The 25,937-nt window shown below is 39.7% G+C and overlaps 1 protein-coding gene across 1 annotated transcript in view; it reads left to right on the forward strand.

The window, feature by feature from the left end:
• COL4A2 (collagen type IV alpha 2 chain) overlaps positions 1-25,937 on the forward strand; it is a 140,820-nt gene that overhangs the window by 81,829 nt on the left and 33,054 nt on the right. Inside the window, exons 4-19 of the mRNA XM_083836221.1 lie at positions 8,232-8,366; positions 8,449-8,493; positions 10,622-10,738; positions 11,426-11,497; positions 13,079-13,114; positions 13,213-13,275; positions 15,600-15,635; positions 16,300-16,341; positions 16,896-16,970; positions 18,164-18,208; positions 19,389-19,448; positions 20,221-20,265; positions 22,861-22,914; positions 23,183-23,249; positions 24,018-24,119; positions 24,521-24,676. Coding sequence (XP_083692347.1) covers positions 8,232-8,366; positions 8,449-8,493; positions 10,622-10,738; positions 11,426-11,497; positions 13,079-13,114; positions 13,213-13,275; positions 15,600-15,635; positions 16,300-16,341; positions 16,896-16,970; positions 18,164-18,208; positions 19,389-19,448; positions 20,221-20,265; positions 22,861-22,914; positions 23,183-23,249; positions 24,018-24,119; positions 24,521-24,676 — 1,150 coding nt within the window. The remainder of the gene's footprint in view (positions 1-8,231; positions 8,367-8,448; positions 8,494-10,621; positions 10,739-11,425; positions 11,498-13,078; positions 13,115-13,212; positions 13,276-15,599; positions 15,636-16,299; positions 16,342-16,895; positions 16,971-18,163; positions 18,209-19,388; positions 19,449-20,220; positions 20,266-22,860; positions 22,915-23,182; positions 23,250-24,017; positions 24,120-24,520; positions 24,677-25,937) is intronic.

The raw sequence follows: 25,937 nt of genomic DNA on the forward strand, positions 1-25,937 counted from the left end.
AAGTTTATTTCTTCATCCTAACCATCAAATATGCAATTGATCTTTTGGGGTGTTACCTTCTTGCACAGTTTAGAAAGCAACAATGTGGAGGTCAATATTTGAGCTAGGCACCTAAGCTCCTTTTATAGACAATGAATTAAAATGGGCACATTCAGTGTGTATTCATCTGGCCTAGTTTGAATGTCTGCATTAGGATATATCATGCCATAAGATTTCACCCTTGCCTGAATGTAGCTTTGGCTGACTACACTGAATGTAGATAGATAAATGACTACATGTGCTCAGTAAATACAATCCTGTTTAGACAAATGATGCCTTTCAAGGCCTTTCAAGTCCTGTCACATAATTCAGTAGAACGTGCTCACCAGATAGATATATTTGCTAATATATCTCAATTCTGTTTCTAAATTTCCAAGCCATTAAATTACCATGATATAAAGCAGGATGTGAATTTACAGCCTGTCAGCCACCACTCCACCGCTAGCGCTGGCATACGCGCTGACCTTACTGCAGCTGACTTCTCAGTGGTGATGGGGTAAGGTACTTCCCATTTACTGCACAGTATGAACATGAATGCTGGGAGGCTCCACAGGCACCTGGTGCATTGCAAACGCAAATCTTAACTTACTTGCCACCTCATAACTTGTGCAACTACACTCTGGACTTTCAGAGCTATTCCCTTCGCTGACTCTGCAGACAAAAAACACCACGTCCTTCTTGCCCACCACTTCATGCCTATATCTTCTCCTTTCCTCCACATAATGATCTTTTGAAGACAGAATGGAAATCCTCATGAGTTTTTTTTTGTCTAGATTTGCCCTTTCCGATGTTTATCTTCAACAGAGCATTGACATGGTCCCAATATCATTCTTTCTGCAGCAGCACAGAAAGCATTTCTGACATGTAATTGTATGTGTTTTGTGACATGAAGAAACTTTTAACTAGTTCTTTTGAGTGCTTGACCTACATTCCAGCACTTATTTTCTTTTGTGCATGTTTTATCTTCTTGGGTGACATAGCAAATTTCTGGAAGATCACAAATTAGATCAAACCGTGGGAACAGAAAACAGTACAAAATTATTTCATTTACTGACTACAGAAAAGGACTGTGGCTTCTTTCATAGTTCTTTCTTAAGGAGACTTAATGTTTGTTCCTTCCTTAACCAAAAAAAAAAAAAAAAAAACTTCTGCAAGCTGAATCACTGCTCTGGAATTAACATTAATGTCATTTGGTCGCCACTGTCCTGAGAGAAAATGTCGCATGTCCAGACAATATAGTTGAAAGAGCAGCAAATTGTTACCATGCCACTAGGCTGAACTGGCTTCATTTTTCAGTTATTTTTAACTTAAAGTCAACTTTGTAATTTTCTGTTTATTTTTGGTATAAATAAAACAGCTTTTTAACAAATGAGAAGGAAAGCTTTCTCTGAGAAAATGAGCTAGAATGTGAAACTCAGCTAAATAACCTTCTGTAATATAATGAAAGAGAAATTCAAAATAGAAATAACCATATTGAACCATATTTAACCATACTTAGTACATAATAACCATATCTAACCACATTTAGTACATATTTAAATACACTTTTTTTTAAAGCCTGCTGAGTCTTTCAGTGCTACTCTTGTGTTTTAGCATTGAATACCCAGCAGTTTAAGGCACACAAGAAAGGTTTGCCTCCTTTGCTAATCAATATTCCTGTTAGATCACAGAAGTCCACCCCTTCCTAATGCTGGTAACCACTTGGTTACAGGCAGCAAGATGCAGATTCAGAGCATAAATGCAAGAAATGCCCACAGCTCCAGCTGCACCTGCATGGCTGCGCCCGGAGGCAATGCCTGGTGCCACCTGTGGGGCAGCATCCCGCTCCCATGCTTGGGCCAGCAGTGTGGATGGATGCTCCAGACACTTCTCTCCTTGCTTTCTTTCCTATGTGCCTTCTGGAATGCCTTTTCCTGGATTAGCACTTTAAACCAGCTCAGAAGTTGTTAATTTCCCATCTAACTGGTTTTATTCCCTGGTGAGTTGCCTTCTGTTCTGCTTGCTGCTGTCTTTCATTAGCGGGGCTGCATCGAGGTTCTTGCCGTCGCTTCCCTTTCCCATCCATTCTTACAGTGACCGTGCGAGAGCAAGCCCTCTTGCGAAAGTCCCAGCTCACGCTTGTCCATCACGGTCAGATCCCCCTTCCCGCAGGAAGCGAACTTGTCCTTTCACAAATGACCTTTCTGAAATGTCAGGGAATTAACCTCCTTTCTTCTTGTCCACTATTAAATAAATTATGGTCTACAAGGGTCATTTTCATGTGGGGAATACTGAATCATCACATTCCATATACCAGAAGCAGTTGCAAAATAAAAGTCTGTAATGAAATACAGCAAAATGGGCTCAATTACCGTGAAGCTCTGCAGTAATTCTGGTTCTCTCTCTCTCTTCATTATTGCAAATCACTGATTTTCTCCATTCTTTGTATCTAAACACTGGTAAAAGGTTTCTCAGCAATTCATGATGAACGTCTTTTATTTTAAAACCTTCAGAGCAGGAACTGCCATTCATTATGCCTTTATTTGTATAGAACCCCCCAAAACTGGTTGCTTTCAAAATCAGCACACCTTCCTCTACCAGTTTTGTTTCCACAGTGTAAATTTCACAGTAATTTAGAAGGAAGAAAGTATTGCAACATGACATCTCTCTTTCATTTGACTGATCTTACAAGAACTGAAAACTGAAGTTCAAGCTGCAATACATGAACATTTAGTACAGATCTAAAAGTCTGTTCAGGATCTTCTTAAGTCCACTGGGACTGAATTGCAAAACGCAGTGATTAAATTCAATGACGACCCTGACAGTGTTTTCTTTCATGCGCGTCACTGGACAGGGGACGATGTATATGCAACATTGCAAATATTTTCTGGGAAGATTTCCTCCAGGCTTCCTAAATTTCTGACCTCTGCTCCTCCCTGTAAATAGCTTTTGCACATGGCTGTGCTGGCCGTGGGGACTGTGCGAGACCTCTCCCAGTCAGCTGCAGTCACAGGAAGAGCAGAGCGGGGACTGCCTATTTAGGAGTGCATCCTGACATTGGTAGCTTTGTAATGCGTCCGAACGGTAAAGGAAGTCCTGTACAAGAACAAAAAGGAATGTAAAACTCCTTGTTGGTCTTCAAGATATTCCATCCACCCCCTTTTTCCTTTTCTTTTCACATGCTCCCTCTGAGCTGCTTTGCCACAGTATGCCATGTAATACATGTAATACATGTTCCCATAAGCCTTGTAGCTCCAGCCTGTAAATCTAGTGGCAGTAAGGGGCAACTGTGCCATGCTCTGGATGCTGGCAGACTTCCAGTGCCCCCCAGCAAAATGTGAAGCCTTCTTCTGGAGATACATTTGGGCCAGAACACATTTCTGCAATGCTTTGTCAGGTAAGAAAAGGGAGCACTAGAGAAAGTGCTTTGTGAGTTATCTAAAATATGACAGCCAGGTACAGCATATTCCCGTAGGCTTACCTCTTCTTTTTTTTTTTTTTTTTTTTTTTTAACCTGGAAATTTAATCCAGACACAATTTCACAGCTTTGGAGAATTTTCTAGGATTTCTGAACCTCCAGGAGCACAACCAGAGTAGTAGCATGCATGGCATATTTCACACAGGGGTATTCAGGACTCTAATAATTGAGTCATGTTTTATTTGACTGAACCTTTCAAACTGATTGTCTTTGCTTAAATCTCCTTAATGACCTTTGCAAAAGAGCACATGTTCTTAGGTCATTTGCTAATGAAAAGGGGACATACTTGTTCAACAAGAGATTTAACATAAAGAAAGTAGAGTAAAAGCTTACAAGTCTGAGTTAACAAAGGTTAATAAAGCTAATCCAGTTAACAAGCCAAGATGCTAACTGGCTGAAGAACTACACAAACTGTCATAATATTAACTACTTCTCCAGCTCTGACTCTAGCCTTGTGATGAACCAGTCCCAGAAGGATTGGTTACCTTGTCTTTATTACAAATAATATTAAATAGTCCACCCAAGTGTCTCAACAAACAAGTGATTTAATAATAACCAGGAAAGCATGGGGAAGGGACACCGGCACTGCCCTGCTCTCTTCCTCATTTTCCACTCCTTGTTTACTTCTTCCTCCCTACCAGACAAAAAGATGGGACTGCAACCCCAAACAGTAGGGGTGGTATTTTGTATATGAATTAGAGACATAACTGTGTCCCATGCAATGCCGGCTTTGGAGTATTACAGTTCCCTGCAGAAAGCTATGCACAGATTCAATAATTACAACCATAACCAGCATTTTGTCAAAAGTTACAACTGAAAGTTTACATTCATTCTGTCTGCAATCTGCTGCCCCAAAAATGTAAGCAGGTATGAACTAAAAAGGCATTTTATATGTCTCAGGTGGGTGAGTGGCTTCTGGAATTGGTTTGACCTCCTGTGGCTTTCATTTACTTCAATGTAATAATGAAGTGACCTTTTCAGTACGCAGAATCCATGGTTTACTTTCTTTGTGGAAGGAACTGAAATGTTTCTTCCCAGAACCTCTTAAGATTAAATTGAAACTAGAGCCAACTCAAATCCCTAAAATTGAATTTGAGTAATTTTTCTATGTTCTTCACAGATGTGTGAGATACTTTTCATCCTTTTTAAAGGTTCCTTTCCAGATTTGTACGTGTGGGGAAGGATAAACTAGCTTAAGTATTTAATTAGATTTTAAAATTTTGCAGTGTGATGGAATTTTTTTAACTAGATAAAAATCTTATGCAAGAGCGTAAGAATAGATACTGAGATAATGTTCTACAAAAAAAAAAAAAAAAAAAAAAAAAAGAGCCAACTGTGTATCTTTTAGAATGGATGAAATATCTGTTATTTCCCCCCCCCCCCAAAAAAAGGCTGTTTCATGGTATACACTAATTTGTACATACTCAATCCCTTTGCACTTAAAGTAAGTCAAGAAGAAGTGGCATCAGAAAAGGCTACTTTTTCCTGACCTTGGAGCTCACACTAATGAACTTGTTAGTTCCCATTTAAATCATTATTCTAGTGCTTCTAATCAGCAGCTTTCCATTTGAGGCAGTAACTAAGTAAAGTATGGCTGTTGTGAACATGGCTAGACAAGGGTCTGCACCTCCATAGGATAACTTGGAGATTCACTGATTTTAAAAGACTGAAAACTGCTTATGTGGAGAAAGCTGCATCTGTAGTAGCCAGCTGTGACTGGTGTAGGGAAATGAGCTGCCACTTGCTCAGATGTGTGTGCCTCCTGCCAACAGGAATCATATATTGTGTATGTACTCATATAAGCTTTTTTTCTTCTCAATTTGTTGAATTGAAAAATGGAAATATGTTGGCCTTCTAAATGGTAATAGTCCCCAAGAGCAGGCTTGCTTTACAAGTAGGGAAGCTGTATGAGGTCGGGCTTGGTTGTAAGTACAGGAGAGATCATCTCCTGTGGTGTCAGCTCAAACAATAGTCCATGGTGTCCTTTGGTAATGCACCTAACCCACCAGTTCTGTCAAATTAATCATACTGGTATAGCACCATCAGGGATCCATACGGGTGGCTTGTCCCTGAGGAAGCACATGTAATTCACACTTCATACTGGTTCATTCCTAGTCTTTTTCCCAGGAAAAAAAAAAATGCACTGAGCTCTGTACTTTGTTTGATTATCTCAGTTTCTCGGTATGGACTTGTTTGATATTATATAATGGGGTTTAAAATATAAAAAACTACTGAAAATACTGTGACAGCTTTTTTCCAAAAAGATGGTATGGAAAACGATGGGCTTTTTTTCTTCTTTTTAACCAGAAGTACGCTATGTTTCAGTCATGGTTTATGTTTTACAGTTTATGATAATAAGACAACTACAGTATATATAAAATTTAACTACAGATAGATAAGCACTAATAAGTCTGGGCAGAGAAAGGATTGTGAGCAGCCCTGAGGAGAAGGACCTGGGGGTGTTGGCTGACGAGAAGCTCAACATGAGCCGGTAATGTGCGCTTGCAGCCCAGAAAGCCAACTGCATCCTGGGCTGCATCAAAAGAAGCATGGCCAGCAGGTCAAGGGAGGTGATTCTCCCCTTCTGCTCTGCTCTCGTGAGACCCTACCTGGAGTGCTGCGTTCAGCTCTGGGGCCCCCAGCACAGGAAGGACTTGGGTGTATTAGACCGAGTCCAGAGGAGGGCCATGAAGATGATCAAAGGGCTGGAGCACCTCTCCCGTGAAGACAGGCTGAGAGAGTTGGGGTTGTTCAGCCTGGAGAAGAGGAGGCTCTGGGGAGACCTTACAGCGGCCTTCCAGTACCTAAAGGAGGCCTACAGGAAAGCTGGGGAGGGTCTCTTTGTCAGGGAGTTGAGCGATAGGACAAGGGGGAATGGCTTTAAAGTAGGAGAGAGTAGGTTTAGATTAGACATTAGGAAGAAGTTCCTCACTCAGAGGGTGGTGAGGCGCTGGCACAGGCTGCCCAGAGCAGCTGTGGATGCCCCATCCCTGGAGGTGCTCAAGGCCAGGCTGGATGGGGCTTTGGGCAACCTGGTCTGGTGGGAGGTGTCCCTGCCCATGGCAGGGGGTTGGAACTGGGTGGGCTTTAAGGTCCCTTCCAACCCAAACCATTCTGCGATCTATGATTCTCCCCCAAATCCACTAACTCCAGTGAAACCAATAGCAATAGTGTATGCAACATCCCCCATGAATATTGGGAAACATGGATTTAATTATTATTTTTAATAATTCCATAATTTGGAATTATTAATTTATAATATTTTTATAATATAATATTTATAATATAAATTTAATAATTATTAATCCATAATAATTTAATAATTAAAAATTCCAACCCAAACCATTCTATGATTCTGTGATTCTCTGGATAGTTGACAGTTGCATTTTGAAACTGTGTCACAAGTGGGCCTATCCTTTAATAGGAGAACAAAAGTTCACCTAAAATCAATAAAGCAATGTTTGCTAGCTTGACTACTGCTGTCTGAATACAAAGAAGTTAGGATTAGGGTATCTTCATGTTCACTTCTTCAAGTCCCTAAACTGCCTTCTTTCACTTCTCAATGACAATCCCAATGACATTAAATGAAGTTGAACAATTGCATTTCTTGGAGAGGGATTCCATTCTTTTTTTAATTCTTTCTTTCCAGGCATGGGTGAGAGCGGAAAAGGAAGTAAGCTGTTGTAGGAAGATGGGATAGTATATATTTTATACTATTTTAATGCTGTTACACTATACATTTTATACTGATTTTTTTAACAATTTGTTTGTATAAATACATACCTATTTGTTCATGTTTTGCTATAATTCTTGCTTTGCGAGATATTGATGATGTTGCAGAATGGCCTGTGAAAATCAAATTGCATTTTAAAAATACTTTCATTAGAATTTGCTTCATTAGAATGTCTTGTTAAATGGTGCTTTGTGCCATTTAAGCATTTCTCTCCAGAAAAGACTGTCAATTTATTATTACTGTCATTAGTGCAGTGAGTACCACAAAGCATACAAAACATATGTGCCTTGGTGACACTGCATTTGGAATGGTTTTCAAATACTTTGGTTCACGGATCTCAGACATACTGTCACAGCCCCATTATTTAAACCACCATTGTGTCATTTCAAAATGATCTTTTTTTCCCTGTGATGAGCCTTGTGATGTTGGCAGTCAACAGAGAATTATTTTTAAACAATGTTTGAAGTGGCCTGAAGAGTGTCATTAGGGCTGTTCTAGCAAACCAGCTCTGGAAGGGAACTGTTAATGACAGGGAAACCCACATGCGACACTTCAACCTATGTGGATGCCACACCCTAATGGTGTGTTGTCTAATCATTTTCAGGCTCCACTGTTAAATAGAAATACCATCCCAAAAAGGCAGAAATTCAGGCAGAAATTCATGACATTCAGTATCAGCCTCCTTCTCTCAAGAAGTCATTCTCCCTATTCCAGACAAAACACTTTTTCCATGGAGTAGCAGTGAATGTTTGAGTAGTGAATATTGATTTGTGAGTTCATTTCCATGTATTGATTTTGTCATGCACAATGTAGTCACTTTGCTGGAGTTTATGTATGGTGTTTCCAGATGACGTTCATCAAAGAGTCTGCTCTACTGAAATGAAAAGAGTTTCTGTTTATTTTCTCTTGAAGAGATTGACTACATTGCAGGAGTGATAACTAACCCAGCTTCACACATCATAACTGTTCCTAAATAAATGCTTTTTTTATTACTTTTACCAGGGCCAGCCAGGACTCCTTGGATCACAGGGGTTCCCTGGACCACCAGGATTGATGGGGATCCCAGGAGTGCAAGGTCCCAAAGGTCACAAAGGTGAAAGAGGACATCCAGGAATAAGTGGACCCAAAGGAGAAATGGTAACTTTTGAGTATCAGATGTTTTAGCTAATGAGCAAAATATTAGACAGAACATCATTTTAATTGTGCTGTTTCACTCTAGGGGCTAAGAGGAGTCACTGGATTCCCAGGGGCAGATGGCGTTCCTGTAAGTATCCAGTTACCTCATGTTTAAGAAACTACCAACTGCAATTATTGCAGACTGGTTTAATGCCTTTGTACTTTAATTAAAGTCTCTGGGCTGAATTCTGCATCGGCCACGTACGCGCTGTTAAGCTAAGGGCATTTGCTAAAGTAAGTGGAACTGCAGATGCACAGCAAAAGAATAGAATCTGTGCTCCCACTCATTCCCTCTGATAATTAAGGTCCGTTTGCTTTGTCCTTTGGAGAAATCCCCTTGTAAAAAGGGACAAAAACGGAAGGAAATTTCTTGTGTCCCTGGAGGTTACCCAGCTAAGTATGTTCTTTTGTAGGAAAGAGCTGTGAGATAAGTTCTCTACATCTCCTAGGATAGTGAGCAAAGGACACCAGTGGGTCATGCCTTAATTATTTCAGAATTATAAAGTACATAGAAAGACCAATACATGTAAGAATACTAACCATTGTTACTTGGTTTATATCTCATACAGCTTGCATGAGATGGTCTTAAAAAAACTATTTATCTCAAAAACTTTGAACAAATTGTCCAGGTCCACGAAACTGAAACATTCAAAGAGGAAAACTGGGTAAAGTTCACAGCACAGCATTTTCCCAGCTTACACTCCTTTACATCTTGTGTCATAAAATAACAAAGAAATCTGAGTCACTGGAATCCCTGGACAGAGTTCCCAGGCTTGGGTTTCCTTTGTAGTGCTCCCTGACACCGGGGCCTCACTCTGCAACCCACACATCCACATCCACTCTGCTTTCACCCTTTTTGTTTCCTGAAGAGCTCTGTATCAAGTTTCAGGGCTTTCTCTCACACACTCTTCCTCCTCTCTCTCCTTATCACTCTTAAAGGAAGAAGAAACCTCCTGTAGCCAAGGATCTCATTTGCCCCACCACATCATTGAGTTGTTTCTCAGTGCTCTGTCTTCCCGCAAGTAAATCACTCTCCTCTGAAGCTCCATGTTACTATAGCTGGACCGCTTCTGCTACCTGAGCAAGTTTTCTTTTTTAGCCCTGCCTCCATGACCTCTGCAATTGCATTGTGGGGGATAAATGCTTTCAGATACCATTTGAACCCGCATGCATCCTCAAGCCCTCCACACTTCTCACTTGATTATGTTCTCCAACCAGTTTTCTTAGGCCAAAGCACAACACTGACCATGGCAAGAAGAGAAGGCAAATAGTCACATATATGAACTGTAACAGCAAAGTGGTGGGATGTGGGGCTAAAGGCCAAGAGAGGAGGGTGGCAAACCTGGGTCTGTTTTGGAGTGAGGAATGTGAGTATTTGATGGAGCTAGGTGAGGGCATGGACAGATCTCATTTTCTTCTAAGAAAGTGAGCAGAAGCAAAAAGAAAGCCCTTGCTCTAGGTAGTGAAGAAGGAAGAAATTATTCTGTTTATGTTAGTTTCTGTGTTGTTTTTTTTTTGTTTATTTGTTTTCTGACTGAGCCCCCTGGAAGAAAGCTGCTCAAGGGCAGATTAGCTTTTCATCAATCCCAGTGCAAAGCAATCGTAAGTGCAATTGAGGTGAACATAGGCACTGCAATGGAAACTCATTTTAAGGCAGGAGTAACTTTTTCCTGCTTTCCTGAGGCATCTCAGAGGCTCAACGTGGAGCTTCTTTAGTACCCCCAGTGCCCTTTGAGCCCATCTGATCTCTTCCCATCTCTGTACTTACAGCTTCATCATGACACCCAACCTAGCTCCAAAGGCATCACTGACTTTTTTCCTAGCTTGGAAGCTGTTCAAAGCCAGTAATGAACCTTTCTTCCCACTCCTCCAGTGTGAATCACTGAAATTCTTAACAATCTCAGTTCTTGGTGGCTCCCTGCACAGCAGTCTCATCTGGCTTAGTTCTCTGGTTAACAGAGACTGCATTGAACATAGCTTTCCTACCCTTTCTGAAAGGTCCTTCACTACTCATTTTTTTCATACTGTCTGGGGCATCTGGTTCAAGCTGCAGCTATATTAAAAAAAGGCACTGTCTGTTTCTTTCTTTGAAAATCATAGTTTCCCATGGATCCAAGTCTTGGGCTTAATGTGAGAATGTCTAAATACTGTGTGACTACAGGAAAAGGAAAACTAGAAACAGATGGATAGATAAACACTTTTTTTTTCCTCAACAGGGTCATCCAGGGCAGCCAGGATCGAGGGGGAAACCGGGTCATGATGGCTGTAACGGGACAGTAGGTGACCCTGGCGACTCAGGAACTCCAGGACTCTCTGGTTTCCCCGGTACCATTGTAAGTAGGTGACAGCAAATGAAGTGAAGATCATTACTGAAGCACTTGCATTTCGTGCACGTGTGTGTTAGAAACTGATGGGACACCTCTTCATAGAGATCCCTTTTGGCGCAGTGCAGCCTCCTTGTGGACCTACCCAGATGAGCTTCGTAACACTTAGGGCTAGAAGGTCTGCTGTACCTATCATGTAGGTCCTGCAGGGAGGTTGCTTCAAGAAATCCTGTACAGCTTTATCCAAAAGCAGTGAAAGAATATCAGACTCACAATTCCTGATGAAAGTAACATTTTCCTTCCCTACCCATGCCCAACATACTGGCTTTCCATAGCATGATACGTAGGATCATGCTGCAATGAGCACGGGAGCTCCTTGATTTACCAGCCCATGTGTCAGCCCTGAGTAGCTGCAGCTGCGGCTCTATCTGGCAGGTGCCATCCCATAATATCATTCCTAAGTAACAGGGAATTCTTCCCCCTGTATTTTAAATCCATTCCTTTGGGTACCACAAGGGTTTATATTTTGTTTGTAAACCACGACTTTCCAGAGTTAGACATAGTCTCTGCCTTCAAACAGTGGTACATATATGCTCATGAAAAACCTTACAGATATTTTGCATTACTCGTAACTGTTTATGAATTCACAGATGATATGAAAGCTTACTTTTTTCCTTTTTTTTCGGTCACATCCAGGGAGTCCAAGGACCGAAGGGCCAGAAGGGAGAGCCCTACATACTACCGCCGGACATTGCCAGCCGTTACCGGGTACGTGTGTCACTCCCGCGAGCTGATGGATTTTCGATCAACGCTCAGTACTGTTTTTAAAACAGGTGATGGAGAGTGAGTTTCCCTTACATTCTGGAAGACGCATTCCTAGAGACCCACTTAAATTCTGTGTAGGTTTTGCCAGGTGGCTTCTGCTGTCTCTGGTTACAGCAAAGCCTATCCAATATCCAGGGAGGACATGTCCACTCACTTACTTGCAAGGACTTCCAGTCTGCAGGTTGATTGCAGAGGTACTGGACAAGGACATAAACATGTCGATTTTAAAAGGTTTGTAACATTGTACTTTTAAATACAAGTGCAAATGTTGTAGTTCAAGTCTTACCCTCTTTATTCGATGACTACCGTATATCATTCCTGGTAAAATCATTCCTTTCTCACCGTTTTCTCCACTGAATGATTCCATTTAATATTATGATTCTTTCTGTATAACTTCCATGTAGGAGTTTGGTTGACTTGTGATAATATATGCTTCAATGTATTATTTAGATATTTAGTAACCCTCAAGTATTCTTATGGGTGCCCTTACTCTGTCTAATCCTAAAAACTTGTTTTGTGATCACCTGAGTCTTGTTCTCATATGTATAGTTTTGTATAATTTGAAAATATCAGATAATGATAAGTGGTTACATATACTGTTAGAGTGTAAACTGTGACAAATTTAAGTACAAAGATGCATCAGAGCTGTACTCGGCACTGGGATCTGCTAAGTTCATTTAAGTAAATTTTATGCCAGTGATGAATGCAAAAATATATTTTTCTTTTGACTTTTTTTAATGGAATCTTTTCCTTTCAGAAACTTTTTAAGTTCTGTTTGCTCGTTAGTAGTAATTAGAGAACTACTCAAGTATTTATAGTCAAGAATAGATATTGGCACCTGTATTCATTTCAAAAAGTATTTGGTTCCACAGATTATTCCATTAACTAAACTCAAATTATCTAGATATATATATATAAAAAAATAAAAGTTAAGATGATTGAAGGTGTCTGGACTGAATACTGTATTATTTATGGGCTTGAAAGGTCTTTGCACTAGAACATTTTTGGATCCAATTTCCAAAAACATTTCAACATGTACTGCAGTTAAAATATGTGGTCACTGAAAACGGTATGTTCCAAGAGCTTCTCAGTGACTCAGAAGAGAATCAAAACGATTTGGTAATTCCCATGCAACTCATGAAAAATCAACTTGTACATTTCAGCTAAGGTTGTATCCCTAATTAAGCTACTGATTAGATGGGTCTTTCAAAAAGGAATTAAACATGGCCTGTTGTCCATCTCAGCCTTGCAGTTTGGATCCCTAACTTCACTAGCCATCTTTGTACCTTCCAAGTATATTATATGTAACTATACTATATAGAGAAAGTATAAAATCAATCCATGATAAAACACATTAGGTTATCTCAAAATATTCATTGAATATATCTGTACATAAGGATTTATATGGAATATATGCTATGATTTTTAAATAGCTTTTGGAATAAGAAAAAGTTAATAAGAAAATATTTTATTCAATTTTGTGTATAGTATTTACTGCATTTTTTACTTCTTTGTTTTCTTTAGGGAGAACCTGGGGATCCAGGATTCAGTGGTTTTCCAGTAAGTAGTAGTATAGCAAATGTGATAAAGTGTCAACAGTAACTGATATCAAAACAACATGAATTGATGTTTTGGTATTTTCTTTTTTCAATTTAAAGGGACCTCCAGGTATACTGGGTGTTCAAGGACCTATTGGTCCAAGAGGAGAGCGAGGAAGACCAGTAAGTATGCTTAAAATATTTTCTGTAGGAAATTAACCTAATGAAAGAATCATCTCAGCAAGATTCATTATGTTAAACTGTAGCATAGCAAATGAAGAGAAAAAATGAATTTAGAAATAGCAAGTAGGTGCCCTTGGATAGAAAACCTTGAAAAAAGTACTAAGACACTGATTCTACAGTGATGAGTATTGCACAAAGTATACTTTCTTTCACCCTGTATTACCTGAGGCTCTTGATTTATATTGTATTTCTTTAACCTCCTTGAAAGAGTCTTCTTTGTAAAGATTATTGATTGCAGTCCATTTAGGTATCTACAGCCCCCTACACTGAGATATCAGGATCTAAATATGTCATCTTTTCTTCTCATAAAGGATGTGGTTATCAGCTATCCATACTTCCTACAGGAGATTGAATAGATAATTTCCTTTATTAGTTTTTACAAGACCATTTTATTTTTAAACTTTTTTTCAGTATTTTTTTTTTCAAAAGTCAACATTAACAGCACTGGAGTTGACAAATGGCGCTGACCATTTCTTTGGAAATATTGTGTTCTCTACAGATATCATTTTCTACATTTCTTGTTTACCATGGTTAATGGTTTTATGGGTGAAAAGCAGATGTTCAAATTCAGTATACTTTGTTTTATTTAGGCTTGCTTTATTTTCCTGTAAGAAACTTTATAGCACTTGCTTACTTTTTTGTCTTTTTATTTGTCAACATTTACTTCAGACCTGCTCTACATCACTAATTTTGGGGGGGAAAAAAAATCAAATTCAGGGCTTCTTACAAACGACCTCCATAACCTTTTTTCAGGGACACCCAGCCCCTCCCCACCCCCCCACAAATAAATAAATAAAATAAAATAGAATAAAATAAAATTCTAGGACTAAATTCACAGCATGCTAAGCCTCTCCAAAGTTAATTTTCTGCAGTGTCTGCTTTATCACTGGGAGTAAGCTGCATCTTATCTTTCTCCTCTGAACCTCCTGAAAGGAAATCTTCTCAGTCCTTTACTTACTTTGTTCCTAGAGTGAACCCATTAGTTTCATGAGCTTCACACAGGAGACCCAGCCTACTATTCCCAGGACACTGTGTTGGATGTAAGATGTAAGGAGTGACAGAACTATGCATTTTCTAAGCCTCATGACTACATCCCTCTGGTTACAATCATCACAACGTCTCTTTTGAACACTCTGCCACAGTAGATGGATACCCACCATCTCCACTATTAACGAAATGGTTCAAACTATCTTTATCATCTCTGAAACTGTGATTGACCTGTGGGAGGGACCTGGGAAATGCTTCCAGGTTTGCACTGTTCCTCATCCTCGAGTCCTAGATCCCACATGAAGGCAAACGTGGCTCCTCCAGATGGCAGCATGCCCGCACAGTGCATCTGCCCTGTAGATTAGGCAATGGCTCACGGACTCCTTGACTAACCAAAACTGATTTAGACATTGTTTTGTCAGAACTAGTCTACTGTGTATTTACACAAAGACACATAGCAAAGGAGACATATATAAGTTTAGGTCTCACCTGACTGTCATGATCTTGTTTTTTGTAAGTTTGGGTTGATGTTGCATAACCCAAATTGTACCCCCTTTGGGGCTCAGCAGGTGGACAGTTCCATTGACAGCTGTCTCGCTTTTATTATTCCTCTTATTCACAATCTCCTTCTCTGAAAAGCTTGTGCTTCTTATTCACCCCACCTCTCCCACATTTGATAGAGTTTTTAATGCTTAGAACCCTTTGGAGCCTATTAACTACCCTAGTTGACTGAAGCAATGTAGGTTTTCTGTCCAATTAATAGCTTTACTTACTGCTCTTGCAAGACTTTATTGTAAGACAAGCATTTATGTCTGTTCTGGTTTCATTTCCCACCATCTTCCTTTTTCATTCTGTAAAATACCAAATTGGTAATCTGATATACACACATGGTAGTTTAACACCCTTTAAACACCAATGCAGTACCAAGACACTAGTTCAGTGAAGTGCTTAAAGATGTGCTTAACTTTAGGTATGAAGTTAAAATGTTACTAAGTCAGGATCCAAAAGCGCAAGTTCTTATTACTTGAAATAAAACCAGAATTTCATTATGTCTAAGCTGGGAGACTTCTATTCTGTTAGGAAAGATTATTGTATGACTTAGGAGAGTATTTTTCAGATCAGTAAACACAGCTAATGTATCAAGAATAGTACATTGAGCACTAAGGATTACACTATTTTCCAAATATATGCTTTTATTTCTGATATAGAGTAACTGACCCGCATGCATCGATTACAAAGTGACAAGTAACTTGCTCTCGCATATTGTGTTTCCCTAGGGACCACCAGGGCCCCCAGGACCACAAGGACCACAAGTAAGTCTTTGTTTCAAAGCTGTTCATGTTGATTTTGTGTCACAAAGGTTTATCCAAGACCCACTTGGAGGAAGTAAAATAAAGAACCACAGGCTGCTCCAAAGGCTGTGTAGCACAAGACCTTCTGTGTTGGCTGCATACCACAAGAAGTTAATCTTACACTGGGATCGGCTGCCCTGAAACGATTAAACCAGTTCTAGAGCCAGATTTAATTTGCTACTGTAGTCACAGTAGCTTCCCATGAACAGAGAATCCTTGCAGTCTGCACAATATTCAATTATATCTCAGCGGAAAAAAAATATGTTAATTGTTCTGACCCACCTAGGTATTTTTATTTAACATTTGGTTCCATTAAAAAACTTGCAAAAGAAGTGCTTGATCTTTTCACAACGTTACTTAGTGAATGACTCAAAGTCTGTTATAAGAAGCACTGGTAACATGAGATTTCAATTAGAGTCATCTTTCTGATGTTTACATCTATAAAAATACTTCTAAATCTCTAAAAATACTATGAGGTAAAACTAGATTATTGCTTGTTACTCTTCTGCAGTGGCATCCTACGGAGTTCTAAGTCTGAAAAGGCCCTTCAGCGTGTTTAAATTTAAATTTTACATTAGAAAACCAGGTTGTACTTTTAGTAAATCTTGACCTATTGCTTTTGCAGGGCAACAGGGGCCTTGGCTTCTATGGAGAAAAAGGCGAACAGGTAAAGAAAAACTGATGAATTAGTATCACTACAGGACAGGATGATGTTGTTTGCTATTGATAAAGGAATCTATTTTAAATACGCTCTTAGTTGGCAATTATATTACATAATTATAATAGAAAAGCAAACGAATATAGCTTTGAAAGCTATATTTGATAATCTCCATAACAAATGTCATAACTGAACTAACTTTTACATCTAACTTTTACATTAGTCTTGGTCTAACTGTGCCTTCATTTACACCAACACAAATCAGAGGTGACATTTCCAAAATTTATAGAGCCAGACTACTTTATATAAAGCAATAGCCTTTACAGTTATTCTGGAAGCATACAGGGAAAGAGCACGTATTGCTTTATGTTTATCACAGCACAAAGTAAACTTGTTTCTTGCTGTCAATTTATTTAGAGGTTTAGAACTGTATTCTTAGCAGGGGAAAATCTGTATCCCTCTTTTTCTACTCATCATTCATTCCATTCATCAACTGGTGTTGATCAACAACTTGACGAGATATTGTAACTGTTAGTAAACGTACCCTTACGTTTTCACTGCAGGGACCCCCAGGTCCACCAGGTCCACCCGGGCTTCCTACAAGAGAACTGATGGGTGTCCCCTCTGACAAACACAAGGTAACTACAGAATATTTTCGCAAAATGTGAGAGGAATTAAGAGCTCTCTACTATCAAAACTAAAATATTGTACAAATGTGCTTTTACATATAGTATGTAGAAGACATTAGTTTGTCAAAAGACAAATCTGCTGCTTTCCTGCAGCTTGAATCATAAAGTATTTTTTATTATTATGTTGGCTATTTAAAAAGCGCTTCTCACAAAGTAAGACTGGAGGTATCATAGCAAACTTGCTATTTTTGTTTAAATAAACCCTAGTATGCAGCTACTGGTCATCACTGATGTCTTCTGGTTCCACAACCAGAAATACCAGCTAAGAAATTATTCAGTATCTCATTTTCCATAACAATGAATGAAATCATCCTCCTGTAAGAAGCACATTTTAGGGAAGCAATCAGAATTGTCATGTATGTTTATGTAACATATCTCTATGGTGCAGGTGTTTGTATACTTATAGTCAAGGCTTGTCCATAGGTATTGGAGAAATCCTCTACAGCAAGATACAGTTTATTTTCATCTGTTGCTTCTTACTGGGAGCAGAGATAGTCATACCTCATATAGGTATGTTCTATGGTGAGCACCAATGTCCAGACCAGTAGTTTTCAGTTCTGAATTTGAAGCTACAAAGTTCACATGGCTCCAGAAATATAAGTAAACTGGTGTGATACTGAAAGATGTAAAAATATCTTTGGTGCCAAGATGGAATTTCCACGACTAAGGGGAGATGTGAGCTACCTGTCTGGACAGTCTTTGTAGTCAGTTTAGAGATATAGACAATATTGTGAGTAGGTTGCAATTTGTGTCATCCTAAGAGGAATTCTCATACCTGATCAGACAATTCACTGATAAGCAATAGGTAAAACTTGGAGAAAGTGGATTTATTTATTGTGACATTAACCAGGCCCTCATCACCCAGGAATCTTATGAGCAAGCCTGGAAATAGCCTACAGTGTTCATATTCCTAGAAACATTTTCAGAAAAACTATGAAATATATATATATATTTTAATGCAACTTTAAAAAAAAAAAGAAAAGAAAAGAAAACATGCATTTCATATGATAAACGTACAAATAAAGAACGTAAGAGTGGTGGGTTTCCTCTTGAAAAAGATTTGTAACTTCGTGTTGTAAAAAAGTTAATAAAATGTAAATGGGAATGCCTAACATATCTGAACACTTTTTCTTCATTTTTAGGGTGAAAGAGGAGAACGTGGACAAAAAGGGGAACCTGGACAACCAGTAAGTCAAGTGGAGAACAACAAAGACAAATAATACCAGAGTTAATACTGGTGCATTCTTTGCTGAAATGGTGCAATACAGAGCAACACAAACAGGGGCACCAGTTCTGATGCTTTAGGAAATCTAAACAATAATGTGATACGTAAGAACTCCACAGCACAATCTGTTGTTCGCTTCTTGCTGGTTTACCAAAATACGGTTTTCCCTCACACTTTTTTTAAAATTTTAGCTTTAACTATTAATGAATCTCATTACTGCTGATGGTCTGCTATGTTAAAAATTACATTAAATCCCATTAAATATGTATGTAAGGAAATGTTCTCAATCCTTCTCAGTCTGCTGCCCAGCACATACAAACTTTTGGCCTCATAGGTCTGTTGACTGAGAGTTTATCCCATGTGTTGCTCTATCATTTAGAGCTGTCAACTAAACTTGACTGAATGTGGTTTAATTAATTCACATGCAAATTCTAGTTTGTCCAAATAGCTTTGCTATTGAGTGGTTCTTTTTTACTTCCTAGAATGGTTTAAAATACAGTCTTCACCAACTTGGGATGCCTCACTGGGCATTTTGCAGAGCTTTATTTTCTCAGATGGTCTGGTTAACTTCCCAATGAGGTTATGGCAGAAAGCTACGGTGCGAGCCCTGCTGCCCTCCGTATGCACTTCCTAGTCATATTTTTAGCTGATGTTCAGATTTTATACATGCAGAATTTTGTTGTGACTCTATTAGGAAAACCACAGATTTTATCTTGATGTAGCAGAGTGGGATATGCTTCAGATATGTTTCTCCCTTTTTTTTTTAATAGTAGCATGCCTGTATTTGCCAAATCATTCTCTAGAGCTATAATTTGGGCATACGCTGAGTTGCTTAATTGGTTGTATAGCTGAACAATTGCTTTGGCTTCTCTTCAGAGTCACAGTTATAGAAGAAATAAAGAAGGAGGAGATGATAGGAGAGAAACCCTGTCCTCTGCCTAATGGCCTGATCCTGCTATTGTAATGAAGCAAGCATGTTATACTCTACTTTAAAGACACTGGCTCTTTCACATGCAGCTATAATTAGATCATGCATGTTTTACAATGATTTTTTTTTCCTTCTGTTTAGCTTCCATAAAATTGTTAATTTTTTTTTTGCACTTTATATAGAAAAATGTTAAACTGAATGTAATGTTTCCTAGGGTATACGGTACGCTGGTGAAAGAGGTGAAAAAGGGGTAATGGGCTTCTCAGGACAAAGGGTGAGTCAATCCTTAAACGTAAAATTAGTATTGCTAAATGTGCAAGTCCAATCTGAGACTTTGCCTTTAGGAGCAAAACTTAGATTAACAAGCCACAGCCATGAGAGCTCTTCAGCCCATGTCTTCCAAGTTATGGGAAGCTCTGAAATCCCTGGTACAGGAAAGGAAAAATGGCATTTTGAAATGGTAACAGGAGGAGGGGCCCACATGACTCACAGGTTTGGCTACACCCTCACGGGGAAGCCTCATGCATCACTCACTCAAACCTGTGCTCGCTCACCACGGTTCCTTCCCTGATCCCCAGCATAGTCTTCATTTCACCGTTTCCACCCTAGCTCTCTTCAAACTGTGTTCAACAAACATGAGTTTGACTCCAGTGACTACAGAAAACAATAAATAAAATAAATCCTACTACCTTGTAGCATCTATGGATGCTTCTCTGGGGGCACTGTTTCTAAGGTGCTTAAACAGGTGCTTAAACTAAGAACAGTACTCAGCATATATTTTTTTAAAATCTCAGCCACTTCAAAATCTTCATGGTCAATTTGTAATCTCCCAATTAAGAGAGAGAAGATAAAAATCCGGAGTAAATTTCAGATCTTTCCTGTTTGCAGCATACGTGAATCACGTTGGAAAAATATCTGAACTCTGACTGCTAGTTTTAGAGCTTCAAAATAATTGTCAAACTTATTTTGGCTAAGAAATAATAATAGTTCTTAAAAGATTTGTTATGATGTTACTTATATTTATTAATTTTAATGTGCCTTCATAGGGACTGCCTGGTATCGATGGCTCTCCGGGACTCAGTGGAGAAAGAGTGAGTATTGCATACACGTCTGTTGTTTCCAACACACATGTAGGCAATCTGTCTGAAAAGTAAAGTGTAGAGGACAAATTCTGCCTGTAATTCCACCAACTGTAGTCTAGCAGGCATCATCTGGATTCATCTATCATTGTAATTTTGGGTCAGTTAGTTTATCATCAGTGAGAAAAAAAATGGTCCTGTAATTAAAGGTCATTTTTCCATTTCTACGTGAGCACATTTTAAAAGTGCTGTGGGGAGTTGTTGTTTTCATTGCTTCCTTTACTGCTACCATGATTTCTATAATTTTCTTCTTAGATGCAAAAAGTTACTATTTTGAATAGCTTTCCACAGACACACAGACATGGCTGAGATCTGAGATCTGTGGTCTATGCTACATCTTGGATATCAAAAAAAAAAAAAAAAGGAAGGAAACTGATAAATACACCATTAAATCTCTGTCCCCATGGAAACACACCCAAATATTTAAAATAGCATTGTGTCAGACAAGTAAGAGCTCATACTTTCTGTTTATGCTCAGAAAAAGGCTTCTTCAGTCAGCATTAGAAATCACTTCCATGAAGTATTCAAATAACTATGAGCTGCATGACTTTTCCATGCTTCTCCATCTTTAATAGGTTTATGAATTTGTCCTGCCACCAAGGCACAACAATAATAACATGAAACGCATGGGACATAAAGCACATGAAGCAATAAAAGTAACTGTTGTGCAGGTATTCAGTTGATCACAAAACTTGGTGGTGTGGCAGGGAATACACTACCAGTAATACATGTGTGGAGAGTGATGCAAAACCCATTAAAGCCAAATGATTGACCTCAACTTAGGTTTCCACTTTGGTCAGAAATGGTCAATGGCTTCCCTTTATTGAAAGTAAATTTTGGCAGCAATTTTAGTGAAATGTACATTGGTTTGGACATGCATGGAAAGGAATAGTTCTGTTGTGTTTTTTTTTTAGGTTGGATATTAGGAGAAATTTCTTTACTGAAAGGGATGTGCGTCATTGGAACAGGCTGCCCAGGGAAGTGCTTGAGTCACCATCCTTGAAGGTCTTCAAGAAACATGTAGATGTAGTACTAATTAGCATAGTTAAGTGGTGGACTTGTCAATACTAGGTTAAAGGTTGGACTAGATGATCTCAGAGGTCTTTTCCGACATGAATGATTCTGTGATTCTATGAATAGGCTGGTCGGTTTGCTGTTCACAATAATGCCCTTTTTGTTGTTTTTTGAATGATTTGATTCTTAAGAGAGAGAGGATAGTTGCCTTGCCTGCCCACATTACATGAAGTATTAGTTAATTAGGAAGCTGCTGGCTTCACTTCTAGACCACCAGCTCCACCTAGCGTAAAGAGATTTTACACCTGATACTTAATGCTCCTTTTCTGATAGTTTGCAGTATAGTTGCCATTACAGAAAGGTCCTTGATGCCTATGGTTCAGTTCATGGTGTCTTGCTGAGAGCAGTGGAATTGTGCTTTAAAATTGTGTAAATATACTATTAAAATTCATGCTCCATGTAGGAGTTGTTCCGATTGTGAGAACTGGGAGATGCTGTTTTAAAAATGCTGGCTAATAATCTAACTAGTGTGAATTCTATAGATCTACTGACTTCAGTGAAACTGCTTTAGTTGATATCAGTTGAGGACCTGGCCACTGTTTTCTACTAAAAGCTCACCTTTTTAACCCCAGTCCTTTCACAGAGCACATACCGGTATTTTCCATAGAGAACAAAGGATTTTAAGAAACTGAGTAAAATGCACAGGTTCTGATCTCTTCTGTATCTGCATCACTGAAATCTGCACTCTTCTTTGTGCACCTGCAGCAGCTGAAATATGTCCTTGTGATTGGATGCATTGTGTTTTACCATGTGTTTTAATGCACACACTTGGGGTTTCAACCACTTTAAGTGAGAGAGGTGGGTAGGACCTTAGACACTGAAATGTTTTCTGTGGTAGGTAGGGATAGAAAATTTCTCTGGGATACAGCATGCCTGGGGGTAGGAGAGGTAGATGAAGGCATGTTCAGGGGTGGTCCCAAGTTCTTCTCTTTGAGCCAGGGGACCTCTCTTTGGCCAAACCAACTACAACTGCGTGGAAAACAGCAAAGAGGACCTGTGCACTTCATGCTATTTTGTTGCTTGCTGTTTGCATTCCAGTGAAGATAAGTGCACTCATAATGATTCAGACTCATTTAGTTTTGGTGAAACAGGTTGGCATGTTCTGGCTGCCCAGCCCATGCTCCTCAGGGTTGACCTGCACTGAGGACATCCTCCTTCTCCTCTCCCACCCTGCAGTGTCCGAGGGAATGGTGCGAGTGTAGGTGCTCCACCCCTCTGCACCATTGCCAGAACCTGTGCCACAGCAAGTTCCTCTGGCCTTTGATGGGAGCTAAGTTTGGTCCAATGGATGGAACATTAAAGCACGAAGAGACTGAATAGTATTACCTGAATCGATACACACCAGGAAGCAAACTGCTCAACTCTATTGCATAGTTTTCACAGTAACATCAGAGGAAGCCAGCTGCTGCAGACCAAATAATTTTATTGTCTCTCTGCTAAAGGAAAAGTCAACCCTTTTTATGTGTATTACAGGGTTTTTCAGGACCTGATGGCCTACCAGGTGGATACGGTCCTAGAGGAGCCAAGGTACTACTTTAATTTCATTTGTTAGGAGCCATAAACCAGGTGTATTTTTCCTTTTTCTTCTCTGTGATGTAATAACAATCAAAGAGTTTGTTGTCACTGTAGAACTAGTCACGTTGTTTGTTAACTTGAAACGTCTCAGATTTCTTAAAAGTTTCTGTAGTGTTTTTGGAAGTTTGTTTATTTGTGTTTTGTGGGCTTTTGTTTCAATCTTAAAAGAAAATCTTCAGAATAATGTGCTTAAATGCGATGCTTCAACTTCTGTTAACAGGGAGAGCAGGGCGAGATGGGTCCTCCTGGACCCCCTGTCTATGTTCCATACCACATTCCAAGAAAAGGTAGGTCTCTTTTGCTTAGATTGCTCATCTTAGCCGTGTTTTACCACCTGCTACACAGATCAAAAGAATGAAAACCTGAGAATTCAACTCCTTCAGAAACTTTGGTTTGCTAAGCTGTTCCAGAACGTATAATTTCCTTCCAAGAGAGACCACTAATCACCTTTTTGCAGACAAGGTGGCTTCTTTGTCTCTCCTGCTGAAGCTGGATTGCTATACAAAAGGCATCCATGCATTCCTGAGTCCACAGAGAGAAAAAAAAAAAAAAAAAGCGTGACTGTTGTCCAGTAAAAGGAAGAAAGGGAGAGTCTGTGTTCTGTGTCCTTTTTCAGAGTCTCTGGATAAAATGCAGCACTGGCAGCTCATTCATCTAACCTAATGTTTTGTGTTTAAAAAAAAATAAGAAAAACAAACAAAAATTAGAATCTTTGAGGAATAGAAGAGGATTTGTCTTTTTCCTTTGTGTGATAAATTTCTTTAGTGATCTTTTCACTAGGTTTGTTGTGCCTGCTGTCAGCTGTTGTGCAGAGTTGTCCTGGCTCTGTGTGGCCAGACTAGAATTACATCAAGTGATAAAAGTTCGGAAAGGCCAAAACTTCCAAGGAAAGGAAATTTCTTTCTTTTTCTTTTTCTCAAAAAAAAAAAATTCTCAAAACTTTAACATTTTGAGAATTGCAGTAAACAGCGGTCTGCAGCATACCACAAGTCAGCATTTGTGGTCACAAACAGCATCACACTAACGTGTTTTGTGGAACTGGGGATGTCTTTCAGGTACAAGAGGTGAACCAGGCTTTCCGGGTGCTTCTGGACTACACGGAGAACCGGGAGAGCAGGGAGATCGTGGGCTGCCTGGTCTTCCTGGATTCTCTGATGGTAATACCTCAGTAACAGTTGTTCCAACAACTAGACTTTATAGCAAATTTTAACTGGTACAGGATTGAGATGGAGAAAATACATGTGCACTTGGTGAAATATGTGGTGCAGAGTAGTAGATAACTAACTGTGAAGTGTGTTTTGTGTTCATGCTTCAGCCCGGGGGGCTCTGGCAAAACAACTGAAGTAGAGATGATGACAGAGCCTTGCTTCAGGACCTGCTATTGATTTGCTCAAGTGAAAAGTGCGGTTGCTATTTTTTCTGTGCATTAAAATGTCTCCATTTTTCCTTGCATGCTACGTGCAGTTGCATGAACTGTCCCTTCTGTTACATTACAGCTCCTTGTGCAGCATTGTTAAGAAATTGTTCTGAGTTCTGAACAATTCTGCTTCTGTTTCAGGAGATGCGGATAAGCCAGGTTTACCTGGAGAAATGGGACCAAAAGGTGAAAAAGGTGAATTAGGATCTCCTGCTTATCAGGCAGGCCCGCCTGGGTTTCCGGGTAAGCACGGTGAACCAGGGCTCCGTGGTCCTCCTGGTCCTGCTGGAATTCCCGGTAAGTGCAAGAAGAGAGGTGAGGAGAACTCATGGGAACACCATTGCTTATCTTAAAGATAGTTGTTGGCAAAGCAAAGTGAAAAAGTAGGTTGAGGGAATGAAACAAAACGGGTGGTGGGGAGACACATAGGGTAGAAGTGTTGTCACTGATGAAAGAAAGGTTTGCATGATTTTTAGACGTTCCTGTCAAAAATTGAAAAAGAAGTCTGCTTTGGGCTGGTGGAGGGATATGGACATGCTTAAGCTTGCATTCTGCTCAGGTAAAAATAATTTTCACAGATGAAATTTCAAACAAAAGATGTGTGCCAGTACTCTGGGAAGAGTGTCCCAGTAAGTGTGCAAGAGATCAGAGCTAGATTGAAAAGGGTCTGGAATGGAGAACACTGACTGTAAATAGTAAGTTTAGCAAACAGAGGTTAAAATGAGAAGTTGTGGAAAAGTTTGTTTTTTGATCTTCACCAGTACAAGAAAGACGCTAACATAGTAAAGGGTGTCTTATGAAGGATGAACAAGATGTTTAGGGAGCTAAAGCGTGTGAGATGGAAGGAGTGGCTGAGAGAACTGGATTTCTTCCTTAGCCTGGAGAAGAGAAAGCTAAGGGGAAATCTTACTGCTATCTTCCTGTACCTCTTAGGAGGTCGCAGTGAAAATGGAACCAGACACACCGAGAGTATAAGTGACAGGGCAAGAAGCAAAGGTCATGAGTTACGACAGGAAATTCTGCTTAGATATTAGGAAATCCTTTTCCACCATCAGGGTGGTCAGCTGCTGGAACAGGTTGCCCAGAGAGATGCTTAAGCCTTGGAGGTACTCAGCTGAACAAGGCCCTGAGCAACCTGCTCTGATTTTGAAGCTGGGCCTGCTTTGAGAAGGAGGTTGTACCAGGTGGTCTCCAGAGGCCACTTCTGACTGAGGTTGTGTGAAAAGCACCACACTGCCACTTCTGACTGAGACTGTATTGTGCCTCTGTGAAAAGCACTACACTGCAGTGCAGGAGCAGGAGTGGAGAAAAGGATTGCAGGAAGTAATCCAGAACAGTTGGTCTGTGGTACTGCAAAGTATGTTGTGCTGAGAGATAAAAGCAAAGGAATTCAGGGTGTAAGAGACCAAAGAATGGAAAGAATCATCCACCGTAGCAGGAGAAGAAGCAATGAGGAGTAGGGGGCTGGGAAGAAGTTACAAAGGTCTGTGATAGCAGACCTGGGTCCTGGGGCCGTGTGTGTGTCGAGGCCATGTCCTGTAACCATGCTGAAATGAGG

This window comes from Anser anser, assembly GCF_964211835.1.
Source record: "Anser anser genome assembly, chromosome: 1".
Taxonomy (NCBI): domain Eukaryota; kingdom Metazoa; phylum Chordata; class Aves; order Anseriformes; family Anatidae; genus Anser; species Anser anser.